Consider the following 13526-nt stretch of genomic DNA (forward strand, 5'->3'; position numbering starts at 1 on the left):
AGTCTAAATGGCTTCATATTTCATTTTAGGTTTAATAGAAATATTCATGCTCTGTTTTAATGAAATTAAATTGAAGGGGGGTGGACTGAGAGGCTGTCGGTCGGGGCTTAAAGGGGCAGCGCACATTTGGTGGGCTTTTTGTTGTTTTCTTGCGGATGAGCAAAAACTGCCAGGCTTTCGTTATTCCGGACAAACCCGCGCCTGAGGCGGGGATGGCAGCGGTAGTGGAAATAAATTTTAATTTTTTTTGCTTGACGTTATCTGAAGAGAGAGAAAGTCTAACCAGAGGCAAAACTTTGGAAGATGGTTTGTAGGGGGAAAAAAATTAAAAATAAAGGAAAAAAATATCCCGGCCTCCTAACGCAAGGGAGAGCTTTTTCCCCGAACGCGGGGGTTTGGGGTGAAGAAAGGGTTTTGGCAGTCCGGGTGCAGACAGGCCCTTCTCTGCAGGACTGACCTCTTGGAGTGCATTAAATGCCCCCTTTCCCTGGGGGGACGCGCAGAGGCGATCGCCCCTGAGCACCCGGGGAGGACCGGGCGCTGGCGGGGACCCCGCCGCCTCCGTGACCCGGAGCCCTCCCGGGATCCCCGCCTCCCTTCCCCGGCCGAAAACAAACACTTTGACAAGGCACAGGCATTTTCCAAGTACCTGAGGCTGGTTATACCAGCCCGAGTACCCGGGGGGGGCCGTTTTCTCCCCAGAAGAGCCGGCAACCCCCACGGCCGGGGCCAGCCCCCCAGGCCCGGCAGCGGCCGCCCGGGACGCGGCCCCGGCTCGGGACCCGCCCGCAGCCGGAGCCGCTCCGTAATGGATCTGATCTGTGACTTGTTGATTTCCCCTGAGCAAATAAGGCTTTGATGCAGTCCCGGCGAGAGTGGTTAGCTGATGAATTGACAAAAACTAATCAGCTTTATTGGGAAACAGGTTAAGGGCAGCAGAGTGTCAATAATTCTCCGCCTGACCCCCTCATCCATTAAGGGAGGCAGGCTGATTAGACCGAGAAGACCCTGTGCTTTTTGCACTGAAATTGCTTTCATAAACTCACCATTATTAGCAGTCAATGCGAGCGGCTAATTTAGAGGAGACATCCCGAGGATGTCACATTTATCAGGGAGGTTTATGTATCATTATCTCATTTACAGAATGTCGCAGTGTAATACGTGTTTTTGGCAATAACGCTGGCCCCGCGCCTGAGGTTTGTAACGGCTTTGGAGAGCCCGGCCTGCCCGGAGAGACCGGGGCGGGGGGGGTAATTTAGAGGACTGAGACCCCCCCCACCCGCCGTCGCAGGGCTCCGGGCGCTCCGCCGTTCCCACCGGGCAGCCCGCGCCCGCCCGGGCTTCACCCCACGGCCCCACGCCGCCCCCTGCATCCCCCGGCCCGGCTTTTCAAAAGGCGAGATAGGCATCTGTTTGCCCACGGCCGGGGGAGCGGGGGCTCCGCTGAAAGGGGACCACCCGGAGGTGTCGGGGGAGCCCGCTCCTTGCGCTATCTCCGCCGAGATAACCGCGCATTGTTGGCTGCCGGGCAATATACTGGATCAACACAGGTGCGGGACCGCGGGGAGTTCAGCCGGCCCGGACGCCCTGCGGCACCTGGGAGGGGGGCAAACAGGCGGAACGGAGAGGGAAAAAAAAAAATAAAAATAAAAAAGAAGAAAAAAAAAAGAGGGGAAAGGAAAAAAGAACAAAGAAGAAAAAAGGAAAAAAATAAAAATAAAAAAGGAAAAAATAAGAATAAAAAAGAAAAAGTAAAAAGGAAAAAAGAGGGGAAAAGAGAAAAAATATTGGTACTCGATTAAAAAAAAAAAAGTCTGAAAATCGAAATCCTTCTCTAAGCACTAAATATTCGCCCCCGGGCGGGAGGGCAGCCTGGGGAGCGATGCGGAGGGTCGAGGCGGGCGGCCCCGGCGGGCGGGGCCCGGGCCGGCCCCGCTGGGCAGCGCCCGAAGCGCTGCGGGGGGCGGACGGAGGAGCGCGGCCGCGGCAGCGCCGCTGGGGGCCGGGCGCTGCTGAGCTGAACCTGCGGGTGGCGGGGGCGGGGGGGGGCTTCTCCGCACGTCCATCAGCCAAACGGTGCCTGCCTGCGGCCCCGGGCCCGGAGGCGCGGGGTGCCCGGACGGGGCGACCCGCCGAGCCCGCCCCGGGGGGCGGCGATGGACTGGGGCGGGGGGGGCGATGCGGCCCCGGCCCTCACCCCCTCAGCCGGGGTGAGTTCCCCTGCGGCTCCGCTCCCGCCTCCCGCGAAACGGCGGCGGGAAGGGGCCCAAAGCGGTACCGCAGAGCGGCCTCCGTGCGTGCGGAACAACCCGCAGCCCCGGCAGCGCCGGCCCGGGCGTGGGCAACCGGGCACCTCTGCAACGGAGCCGGTCGCTGGGGACAAGCCCCACGCCCACTCGCTGCCGTGGGACTGCCCCACGCGTGGGGCCCAAAGTGGCGATCAAGGGGAAGCGTGGGGCCAGCTGGGGAGCCCCGGCGGAGGGCAGCCATCCCCGGGGCGGCCACCGGGCTCCTTCCCTGGGGCCTCCCCGGCCCCTCGGAGCCCGGCGGTTCATGAAAACCGCCCTGCGACTCGGTTTCCCCCTCTCCTCCCCGCGGGGCCCGGGGGAGCGGGGGGTACGGGTGGGTGCCGGGGTGGGTGCCGGGGCTCCCCGTGCGGGAGCGGCGGCTCCTCGGGTCGGGGTGCAGCTGCTCGGTGCACCAGGGCACACCTGGGTGCGGGAGTTGCGGGTGTGCCTGCGGCTCGGCTGTGCGTGTGTGCGGTGGTGGCTGGGCTGTACAGGTGCGTCCGTGTGTCTGCACTGCTTGTGTCCGAGTGTCTGCCGTGCTTGTTTGTGTCTGTGTCTCTGCCCTGCTTGTGTCTGAGCGTCTGTCCGGCTTGTGTCTGTCTCTGCTTGCTTATGTCTGTCCCTGCCTGTGTCTGTCTGTCTGTCTGCTGTGTGTGAGCGTGTGCGGAGGCTCCAGTCGGGGTCAAAGAAAAAAAAAGTCAGTGCAGAGGAGAAGGGGAGTATCGGGACACAGAGCGAAGGAAGGGTGCCTGTGTGTGCGGGTCTGTGCGGGTCTGTGCGTGTCTGTGTGTCCGTCCGTGCGTGTGTCCGTCCGTGTGTGCAGAGGCGCGCTGGGCCTTCTGCCCGCGGAGCAGCGGCGGGAAGGCGACCGGGAGCAAAGTTGTCGGATATTTTGTCGGTCCTGTTGGACTCCGTTCTTCTCTCCGATTTCCCCCCCTCCCCGCCTTTCTTTTACCCTTTTCCTCGCCTCTTTTCATTGCTTTTACTTTTCCCACCCCAGGGCCACGGGCCGGGGGGCAGCGCACCCTCGTCGCGGTGCCACCGGCAGCCCCGGGGCCGCAGCCCCGCCGCCCCCCGGGTGCGGAGCGGCCCCGCCGGCGGGGGCGGGGGGGGGCTGAGGGCGGCGGGGCCGCAGCCCCGCAGCCGAGCGCCTTCTCCCGAGGGCTGGCAAAGCCTGTCTGGAGGCAGAGCGCGTTTAGCCCGGCAGCGCTCCGTGCCGCAGCCTGACCCGCCGCTCACACCGCCTTCGCCCCGTCCCCCCGGGGAAACGGGACCCCGGCGAAGGGGCGAACCCTCGCCCCGCTCTTTCCCTTTTCTGTTCGGGCCTGTTTGTGTTAGATAAGCGGGTCTAATAACGCTGTCGACGAGCCCGGGGTTCGGTGGCAGGCGTGACTCCCTGACCCGCAGGTGTTTATTCTTTCCGACTCGTTAAAAAGCGGCCGGCGGCGCGTTTACGGCAAATATTTGCCGTGTGCGGGCACGGTGGGAAACAGTCGCCGAACGCAGGGCGGGAGCCCCCTGGGCCGGCAGAGCCGGGCCGGTCCCGCGGCCGGGAGCGCTCTCCCCGCGGCGAGGAGCCGGCCCCCCCGGTGCCCCGGAGCCTCCCCGCCGCTGCCGGCGCCCCCGGGGTGGGCGGGGCGGGGTGGCGGCGGCGGGGGGCGGGCCGTCCCCCGCTCCGCCGTGACAGGTGGGCGGCGGGGCCAATGGCGGGCGAGGCCGCAGCGCCGCCGGCCCAATGGGAGCCGCCTGCGGCCCTTGAAGGGGCGCGCCGCGCAGCGCGGCCGCACTGCCGCCCGCCGCCGCCGGGAGACGCGGCCGGCCCGGGGCCGCCCGACGCGCCGCCGCCGCCGCTCCCCCCTCCCTCGCCCCGGCCCGCCGGCGCTCCCATGGAAAAATCCAAAAATTTCCGCATCGACGCGCTGCTGGCTGTCGACCCCCCCAAGGCGGCGGCGGCGGCGGGGCAGAGCGCGCCGCTGGCCCTGGTCACCTCGCTGGGCGGCAGCGGCAGTAGCAGCAGCGGGAGCGGCAGCCCCCCGTCCTCCTCTTCCTCCTCCTCATCCTCTTCGTCCTCCTCCGAGCATCCCGCCGGCGGCCCCGCCGACTGCCTGCGCACCGACAGCCCCTCTCCTCCGCGCCTCCTGGCCGCCCACTGCGCCCTGGTCCCCAAACCCGGCTTCTTGCCCGCCACCGGCGCCCACCCGCACCACCACGCCTCGGCGGCCGGCATGGCCCTGGGACTGCACCCCGCGGCGCCCGGCGGGCCGGGCATGCCGGCGCAGGCGGCTCTCTACGGGCACCCGGTGTACGGCTACTCGGCGCTGGGCGGGCAGCACCCGGCCCTCTCCTACTCCTACTCGCAAGTGCAGGGAGCGCACCCCTCCCACCCCGCCGCCGACCCCATCAAGCTCAGCGCCGGCACCTTCCAGCTGGACCAGTGGCTGCGGGCCTCCACCGCCGGCATGATCCTGCCCAAAATGCCCGACTTCAACTGTGAGTATTTGCCTCCCTCAGCCGCGTCCCCTCCGCTCCCCATCCCGCTGCAGGGGCCTACCGGCAGCCGTCTCCTTCCTAGGGGGAAGAACCCCCCCTCCCTACCACAGCGTCCATGAGCTGCAGATTTAAACAGGCGGTGACTTCGATTTTTTTTTTTTAATTTTTATTTAAAAATTAGCAGCGGTCCGCAATGGGAAGCGGGGACGTGTGGGTCGCCTCACCGTCCCCGGCCCCTGAGGAGCCCCGAACGGCCCGGTTGTTCGTGGCAGGTTCAATAGGAAGGTGGCAAATCCCTTCCTGCCGGTGCGGACGCCCTTCCCCGCCGGCCACGGGGTGCGGGGGCCACCGCGGAGGGGGGACGGGGCAGGGGCTCCCGCGGTCTCCCCCCAAAACCCGGTCTTGATGTATCCCCCCCAAAATACGGGGCGGCGGGTCCCATCACCCAGCCACCGTTCTTAGTCTTATTTCTCTTTTATCGGAAACGGGTTTCTAATCGTTACGGCAGGCTCCTCTAAGCAAACGGGCGTAGGGAGGATTTGGAGTTAGCCAAAAATGTGGGGTTCCACTTTCCCTGGGGATAACGAACAGACACGAAATAATTGCGGTGGGAAGGGTTTAGGTTCGGGACCAGGCTGGAACCGCTGCGCCGAAGCAGGCGATCCCGAGTCCCAGCGAAGGCGCCGTGCCGAGCACTAGGCCTCACGGCGATGGGGACTTTGCCTGCATCTGTTTTAAGCAAAGATCATTTTCGGAGGTGTGAGCTCTCTGTGGGAATGGCCGATTTAACAATGCCGGAGGTGTAGTTTTACGAAAATCATGCCAGGAAAAGAATTGCGATTTTTTTTTTTTTTTTTCCCCCTTCTCATACTCTGCACACACATTCGCAGACAAAAAAGTCCATTGTTTTCTCTCGAATTGGGGCTGTTTAGAGTGGAACATTCAGGAAGAAAAAAAATAATTAGGAGAGCTGTCACAGCCCTGCCTCTCAAACAAGGTGCAGGGGGGGAATAAATAACCGGAGAGGCAGGAGAACGGAGCCTCGGCAAGTCGCACGGCAGTGAGAAAATCCGCCGGGCGCTGCGGCCGCCGGCCCCCTCGCCCCTCTCCCCTCTCCCCCTGCCCGCGCTGGCGAGCGGCCTCCGGGGAGCGAGAGCCGCCCCTGCGTCGTGCTCCGATTTTTCCAAACCCAATAAACCAAAGGGCCAAAATGCTCCGAGAAACGAGCGGTAGCGCGGCCGCGTCGCATCCCCGGGGGTGTCCGGGCCCCGCCGAGGGGCTCAGTCCCCCGGTGCCCTCCCCCTGACCCATCGCCGGGCTTTTTTGTTTTGTTTTTGCTGTTTGTTTGTTTGTTTGTTTTTTTTAATGCAGCCCCCGATTTTAATTATTATTTCTGAACACGGAGAACACGCCGATATTTTTTTTTTTTTTCTTTTTCGTTCAACGACCGTTTCCCAGCCCCGGCTCCGACGGGCGGCCGGTCCCGGCGCTGCCGGCCGGCGGGGTGGCGCGGAGCGGGCCCCGGGCCCGGCCGCCGGAGCCGTGCCCGCCTGCAATCCCGGTAATTAACCGGCTATGGGCGGGCCGGGAGTGCGGCAGGCTTAACTAAAGCATTAAATAGAGCAAATTGCTGCTCCCCGGGGAGCCCGGTACCCCTTAGCCGCCATCCCTGGCTCCCTTTTATTGTCTGGCACTTGCCAGACTCTTGGGAAATCAAGAGGCATTTTCCTTTATTTAAAAGATTTAATTTAATTTTTTGTCCGGGTCCCTGTGGGGGATCCCCTGACGCTGTGCAAACCGAGAAACCCCGGAGCCGGAGGGTCTGGCTGCTGGAGGAGATCCCTCCCTCGGTCCGTGCTCCGGTGGACAACCGTCCGTCCTCCCACCGTCTTCCCTGCCTCCCCCCTTCCCACCCAGGTCCCCCGGCCGCGGCGGGGCGGCTCCACGCTCACCTCCGCGCTCGCCCTCTCCTTTCGCAGCCCAGGCCCAGTCCAACCTGCTGGGGAAATGCCGCCGGCCCCGCACCGCCTTCACCAGCCAGCAGCTGCTGGAGCTGGAGCACCAGTTCAAGCTCAACAAGTATCTCTCCCGGCCCAAACGCTTCGAGGTGGCCACGTCGCTGATGCTCACCGAGACGCAGGTGAGTCCCGGGGGCGAGGGGCAGGTGGGGGATGCTGCCGTGGGGAGGGGGGCGGTGGATGAGGAGGTGTCTGTGTGTCCCCCCCCAGGTGAAGATTTGGTTCCAGAACCGGCGCATGAAGTGGAAACGCAGCAAGAAGGCGAAGGAGCAGGCGGCGCAGGAGGCCGAGAAGCAGAAGGGGGGCGGCGGGGAGGAGAAGGGGGATGAGGACCTGCTGCTGCCCGCCCCGGAGAAGAGCGGCGGGAGGAGGATGCGGGAGCTGCCCGACAGCGAGCCCGAGGAGGAGGAGGAGGAGGAGGAGGAAGAGGAGGCAGTGGCTGGGCGATGCTGCCCTTACCACTCCTCCGACTGCTCCGAGGCAGAGGAGGAGGACACGCAGCCCCGGGGCCGGCAGGGAGCCCCGGCGCAGCCCCAGTGAGCCCCCCTCCGCCCGCCCGCTCCCTCCGGCCGGGGGGGAGCCCCGCCGCCCCGCCTCGGCACCGGCCCCGCTCCCCCCCCCTCGTTCCCATTTCTCCCTGCTTGGAGGGGGATGGAGAAGAGGATCCCCCGCATGCCGGGCGGGGAAGAGGATTTACGGTGAATACAGTGTTATTATTGACTGAAAATCAGACAAAACTTGAGCCCCCCCCCCTTCCCCCCCTGCCCCCTGGAAGCGTGTCCCTTTCACTGAATATTGGAAATGTTTTGTTCTTACTACATATCGGGAAAACTGTTTATGTCATGAACGTTAAAACTGCTGGAAATCTCAATACTGTCTTTATTTTTGTATATTGTATTTATAAAAAAAAAAAAATACCTCTACTTATGCATGCTAAATTATTCCCAAGCCCTCCCACCTGCGCGATGGGGGGGAAAAATAAACGGCGTTTTGTACTTGAGATGTATGAGCGCTCTGTGCGGGGGGATGCTGGGGTCCCGGTGCTCCGAGTGGGGCCGAAGCGCCCGGGAAGGAGCGGGGAACCGGTTTCTAACCCGAATTTAATTCGGTGCCGCGGCCGTCGTGCAATATCTGACATTGGCGCGGGTCCTTCCGAGGTGAGCGCCCCGGGACAGGGCAGGAATCGAGACGGCTCCCCCCGGGGTTTTGTTTTGCTGCTTTCCAGGCCCTTTCCAGCTGCCTGTGCCCCCCGGGTACCGGCGGGGTCCTCCGCTGTGCCGCGCTCCCGGTGACCCGGGGCTGGGGGGGGGGACCCCGAGCGGCAACGGGGCCCCTCTCCCCCCACCTCGGGGCTGCAAAGCCGGAGCCAGGGCGTCAGGAATGGGGGGGGGGGGGCAGCGCTGGTTTCCAGCTCGCAAAGGAGCGAGGAGCTCCGGGGGGTGGAAGGGGCCGAGGACGGGACCCCCCGACGGCCCCCCGGCAGCCAAGCGCCGGCTTTTCGATAACGGCGGGATTTATCTCGCCGATAAATTCGCAGATCAGTTCATCCTTGTCACCGCAGCTCTTCCCCAAATCAATTATAGCGAATTTAAATATAATCACTGGCTCATCCCCACCAGCTCGGGGCCACGTCTGGCAATTCATCCCCGCTAATGAATTGCGGGGCGGCTCGGCTCCCGCTCCCGCGCAGGGCCCCGCCGGAGCCTGGGGGTCCCCGGCCCCCCGCACCCCGGGTGCCGCCGCTCCCCCATAGAGCCCCGGAGGATGAAGAGCTCCGAAATATGGAGCGTTCCCCCTCCCGTACGCCTTTAAAAACAAAAAAAAAAAAAAAGGGAATTTTTACAAACCCGCGTTAACCTTTCACATGAGAGCAGCACGGCCCCTCTAAACGCCTTCCATAGCAACCCGTCCCCTACAGCACAGGCTGGCGGATACCTGAGACTATGGCATGAGATTCCACGAAGGAAAAGAGTTGTCCATCACGGAGAGCTTCGGCCGGTGGCGGCTGGGGGTGGCATTTAGCGACAGTGCCCTCAGTTACCAGCGTGCCGGGGGGATACGCCGTAAACCACACACCTTCACGGGGTAAATCATAAATCTGGATGGATCCCATATGTCAAAAAACTTGATGGGGATAAACTTGATTTGGGCTTGATCGATACCTCCCGCCTTGCAGGGAAAGCAGCACGGCTGAGGCTCGGGTTGAGAGTTGTAAACGGTTTCCTTTCGGCCACGGGTTGGAGAGAATTTAAGGCGACAGAAAAATAAAAGCATTAGTTGCTCGGCGATTTTTCACGCCGATGGCTGCGGCTGCACCTTCGTGGGTGAACGCCCGCGCAACGCCCGCGCAACACCCGCGGAACGGCCGCGCAGAGCCGCGGCGCCTCCTCCCCCCTAAACCCGGCGGCGCGCCCGAGCTCCTCACTTCCAGCAGGATCTACCTCTTGCTTACACCTTAAAATACCTAAACCGCATCAGTCTTCCACACCGTTCTCTTAACAAAAAAAAAAAAAAAATCACAAGAAATAAAATACTAATAAAAAATTGAGAGCTGCCTGAGGTCACCCCCCAAAAAAGATCTTCCCTCAGCCGTTAATTTTCGATTAAATCCCCGCTAATTAAACTGGCAGACGTGCGCCACCGGGCCAGAAATCTGCTGTGTGCCCAAACGTGCCTCAGCCCCGTGAAAACCAGCCTTCGGGGTACAGGCAACCATCCGCCGGCTCTCCATCAAAGTCCTGCCGGTGCATTGTGGCTGTCTCAATAAAATTAATCTCTTTAAAGCCCAGCGTCTCACAAGAATACCTTCAGTGTTCCAGACTACAAGGGCAAATATGTTTTTCAGATTCTGTTTTTATGGACGGATTAAAGTTTATTTTCCATAATAGGGCACCTAATAAAACTCATAAAGCTCTGTCAGTCTTACAGCTGGTGGCCTCATTTAACACTTTCACTTCGTAAATCATTTTACAACTTACCAGGTGTTTCCAAAACTGAAAGGAGAGGAGGGGGGAAGAGAGCAAGAGGGGGGGGAAGAGAAATTAAAGTCACTTAAAATATAGATAGGGTCCTTCGGCGGTGGGTGCCTTTGCGCTGTCGCTTGGAAGGGCTTCAAAGAAGGTGTCGATCCCAACGGGGGAGAAAAGCCTTTTAATCAGGATTTCCCACGCTCTTTTGAAGTGAGGAGGCTCGTCCCCACGTGCAGCGCAATCAAAGGCCCCGGGTGATTAGCGGAGCCCGGTACCGTGCGGGAGAGGCTCCGCGCCCGCTCCGCGCCGCTCCGCGCCCCGCCCGGCCCGGCCCCGCGGTGCCCCCAGCCGGGCAGGGGACGGAGGGGACCCGCTCTCCGGCTGAGCACCCCCCCGGGGTCCCCCCGCACCCGGCCCCGGGGAGCCCCGCTGGTGGTGGGGGGTGGCTTTGCCGTGAGACCCGGCGGAGGCAGGGCTAGCGGGGCTTTAATCCAGCCCCCGTCTGTAATTTCGGTATTCGGTCGGTTCCCTCCCCCAGACACAGTAGGTAACAAGGCTCTTAAAACTTTCATTGCTGTACTTGAGAAGTGGTAAGTATGAACATGGACCTTTGGTAGACATTTTACTTTAAAAAGCAACATGGTTTAGGCATGGATGTCATTAACTGGCAATTTCATAAGCATTAAGTGCTAAAACAAAAGAACCAAAATAGAATCCATATGTTCAAGGTAAACCTGCTAAAAGTCTTTCAAATGGGAAACCATAAATATATAATCCCCCTCAAACTCTCCGTGAAACTGCTGGGAATGGAATACTTCACTAGCAGAAAGACTATTGATTATTTCTGAAGTCCAAACTGTGACGCTCATCCGAAACTAAGGGATTAATGTCAGCTTTTTCTCTAGTTCTCAGTAAGATCCCATCCCGCGCTCCCTCCTCCTCTTCTTATGCCCCTTCCCTTTATGCCTGCGTGCCCACCGCTCCTGCGCGACTGCGAGCGCCTGCTTTGGTCCCATGAAGCCTTCCCGGGTCTGACTTCTCTTCCCAGCTCTGATTTCCCTGCCGGGGCCTACACTAAGAGTTGGCTCCCCAGGTGCCACCTCAGGCACCAGAGATCCCTCAGGGCCGTGAATCTCAGCGTAGATCCCCTTCTTTCGTTCCCAGCTTTCCCTTTGCATGCTGCGGGTGCGGGGATAACCGCGCAGTGCTTCAGCTGTGAAAGCAGAAACGTTATTTTTTAATTCTTCAACCATACATCATTCCTGTGACATGCAGGGTGCTTCTCGCTTGCCTGTTTAATCCCAGCGAACAGCGATGAAGACAAATAGTGGAAGGGATGAAGCTCCCAGGGCACCTTAGTCTCTCTGGGGCATTGTGTGCAGTGACCAAATTGCAGTCCTTCTGCCCCCAAAATGCTGGTGCACGTCTGGCCGGAGTTAAACGCCACCTGCACGTTACTCTGGCAGTTACTCAGTGACTGTGATGCCGTGGTTTGAGTTCTTGTTTTGCACTAATGCTCATGCAATCGGGATCCCAGCTACGGTAGGTTGGAGTTGTCCCTGATTAATAGGTTTGGCAGTTTTGTCTTTTCTGGGAGTTTTTGCTTTATTTTTCTTACCTTGAGGAGTGAGGGGCTGTGTAAGGTCTCCTCCAAAGAGCCCTCTGCAAGGACAGAGGCCCAGGGAAGTATTTACTGTCTTGTTCTCCCTACCCTGAGGGCTGAAAATCTTCAGTTTCACTGAAGTCCTGGGGCTCTCCCTGTGTGGAAATGGAAGTGCCTGCACGGAAATGGGATCACCCGTGCCGTGTAGGAGGTCAGAGTGGTCATCTAGTTGTCTTTCTCTGATCACAAGCTACTATCAAAATTTGGCATTCAGCTTCCTTTTAGAAAAGAAACAGATTTTACTGGGTTAAATCTAACTGGGACTGGTCTCTCAAACCAGTAGATGAGAAGAACGACGTCCTGTCCTTCTTGTGAAACCCAGCAGAGCCAGTGGCTTGCAATGAATTGTGTAGCTGGGAGGCTTAGCTCCATTTCACTGCTTGCAGGATATTTGCAAGCAGATCACAGTTTCCTCTAATTAATCCATTATTTGAAATTATTATTCACAGGACTTCTGTTAATGTTCTTGGCCGGTGGCAGCTTTTGGCAGGTTGGACTCGTGTCTGAGGAGGGAGCACGGACGGACAATGCAGGAGCCTCGAATTCGGCTGCCTCCCCTCTTCCCGCTCAGAGGAGGCGGGGACGGAGAATTCCTGTCCCCATCCAGCCCTGCCGGGCTGTGGGTACCATTTCCATAAACACGAACGAAAGGCAGCCAGCACAGATTTTAACCCGGGGATGGGGCAGAACAACATCTCAGGGGATGGGGCAGATCGTCCATCGCCTGCTATCCCCGGATGCCCTTTCTGGGAAGTACGTGAAAGCCAAGCGCAAGCCGCTGAGCCGCCTCCAGTGCTAATTTCTGCAGTGTAATAGCGGCTGGCGATGCGCAGAGGTCTGCATAGGCGATCTAATGATTCTTTCTGGACTTCAACATGATGAATCTATAAAGCATGTATTGCTGTAGCAGCTAGGTGCAATTTTAGAAATGTTAATGAGTAATTACATAAAGGTTGTCCACAGTCATTGATGTTAATCACTGTTCTTTTGCCAGGGATAATTAAGATGACACTTCAGCAGCGTCAGCCAGTGGTTCCTGCTGTCTCTGCTGCCTCCGTCTCCCTTCCCAGCTCCAGCCACCGCTCTCACCCTCCTTCAGGGATCTTCTTGACCACCTTCACCCCTCCCATGCTCTTAGCCCCCCAACTTTTCTGCAGGGCCTGATAGACTGTGGTCTGAGGGTCTTTAAGACACAGATGAGCATTTCGCATGGTCTTGTGAGGGTGAGCTGAGGGTGCCGGGAGAAGCAGATTTGGGTGATGCCAGGCAGTGAGCTGCTGCCTCCCTGCTCCTGCCCAGAGCATCACAGCACTCAGTGCCGTTCTGCAGGTAATTTGCTTAGACAATTTGTGCACCTTTCTTTGGCCTCCACCTCATGAAACAGCTGGTCTTCCCACCTTTTTTGCCTTTTTGTGTGCCTTAGAAACCTCTGATGAAAGGATCATCGCCACTATTAATGACTAAGGAGGAGCTGGAATAACAGCTACGTAAGTATATGGTTTGTTGTTATAAGACTTATACATTTTACCCACATTTTCACCCTTCAGCCTGTGATCAGATGCTGTTCAGTGTAACGCAGGTTTCAGGTGATGCAAAGCCCACGATGGAGGTTTCAGCGGAGGAGAGAGACCCCGTCTGTGCCACTGAAACGTGCGGGTGGGTGGGCTGGGGTGCGTGTTCATCTCATGCTTCTCCTGCCGATTTCCCGGGTAAATGAGTCTGCCTGTCTGCGTGCCGGTTCCCTGGCTGTAGGGCAGCGAGGAGACGAGCGTGTGACCTGTTCACCCGAGGGACCACGGGGTCACCTTGAGATGGGAAGGCCAGCCTAGGTGTCTGAGGCTGAATCACCCCCAGGGAGCAGGCGCTCTGGGCAGCGTGCAGGCAGATCTTCCTGTTCTGTTGTCCCCGAAGCTGCCGCGAGAGGACACCTCTCTCGTTACTACAGATAGTTACTACTCTTTGCTTTGGGGATGGGAGGAAGAAAGCTCCTTCATCAGCTAAGGATGGCAAGACAGCTGAAACCCCCACTCCTTTATTCTTCCAGATCTTCACCTTTAGGACTGATAAATACATCTAGAGGTTACATTTGAGGGTGGAT

General features: G+C 59.5%; 1 protein-coding gene across 1 annotated transcript; it reads left to right on the plus strand.

Annotated features, from left to right (window-relative positions):
• Positions 1 to 4174: 4174 nt before the first annotated feature.
• On the plus strand, positions 4175 to 7336 carry MNX1 (motor neuron and pancreas homeobox 1; the record flags this gene model as incomplete). The annotated part of the gene is made up of 3 exons (XM_082306970.1): positions 4175 to 4778; positions 6758 to 6918; positions 7007 to 7336. 3 exons carry the CDS (start codon positions 4175 to 4177, stop codon positions 7334 to 7336), a joined length of 1095 nt encoding a protein of 364 aa, XP_082163096.1.
• Between the last annotated feature and the right edge of the window lie 6190 nt (positions 7337 to 13526).

This window comes from Platalea leucorodia (genome assembly GCF_965183815.1).
Source record: "Platalea leucorodia genome assembly, chromosome: 1".
In the NCBI taxonomy this organism is placed as follows: Eukaryota; Metazoa; Chordata; class Aves; order Pelecaniformes; family Threskiornithidae; genus Platalea; species Platalea leucorodia.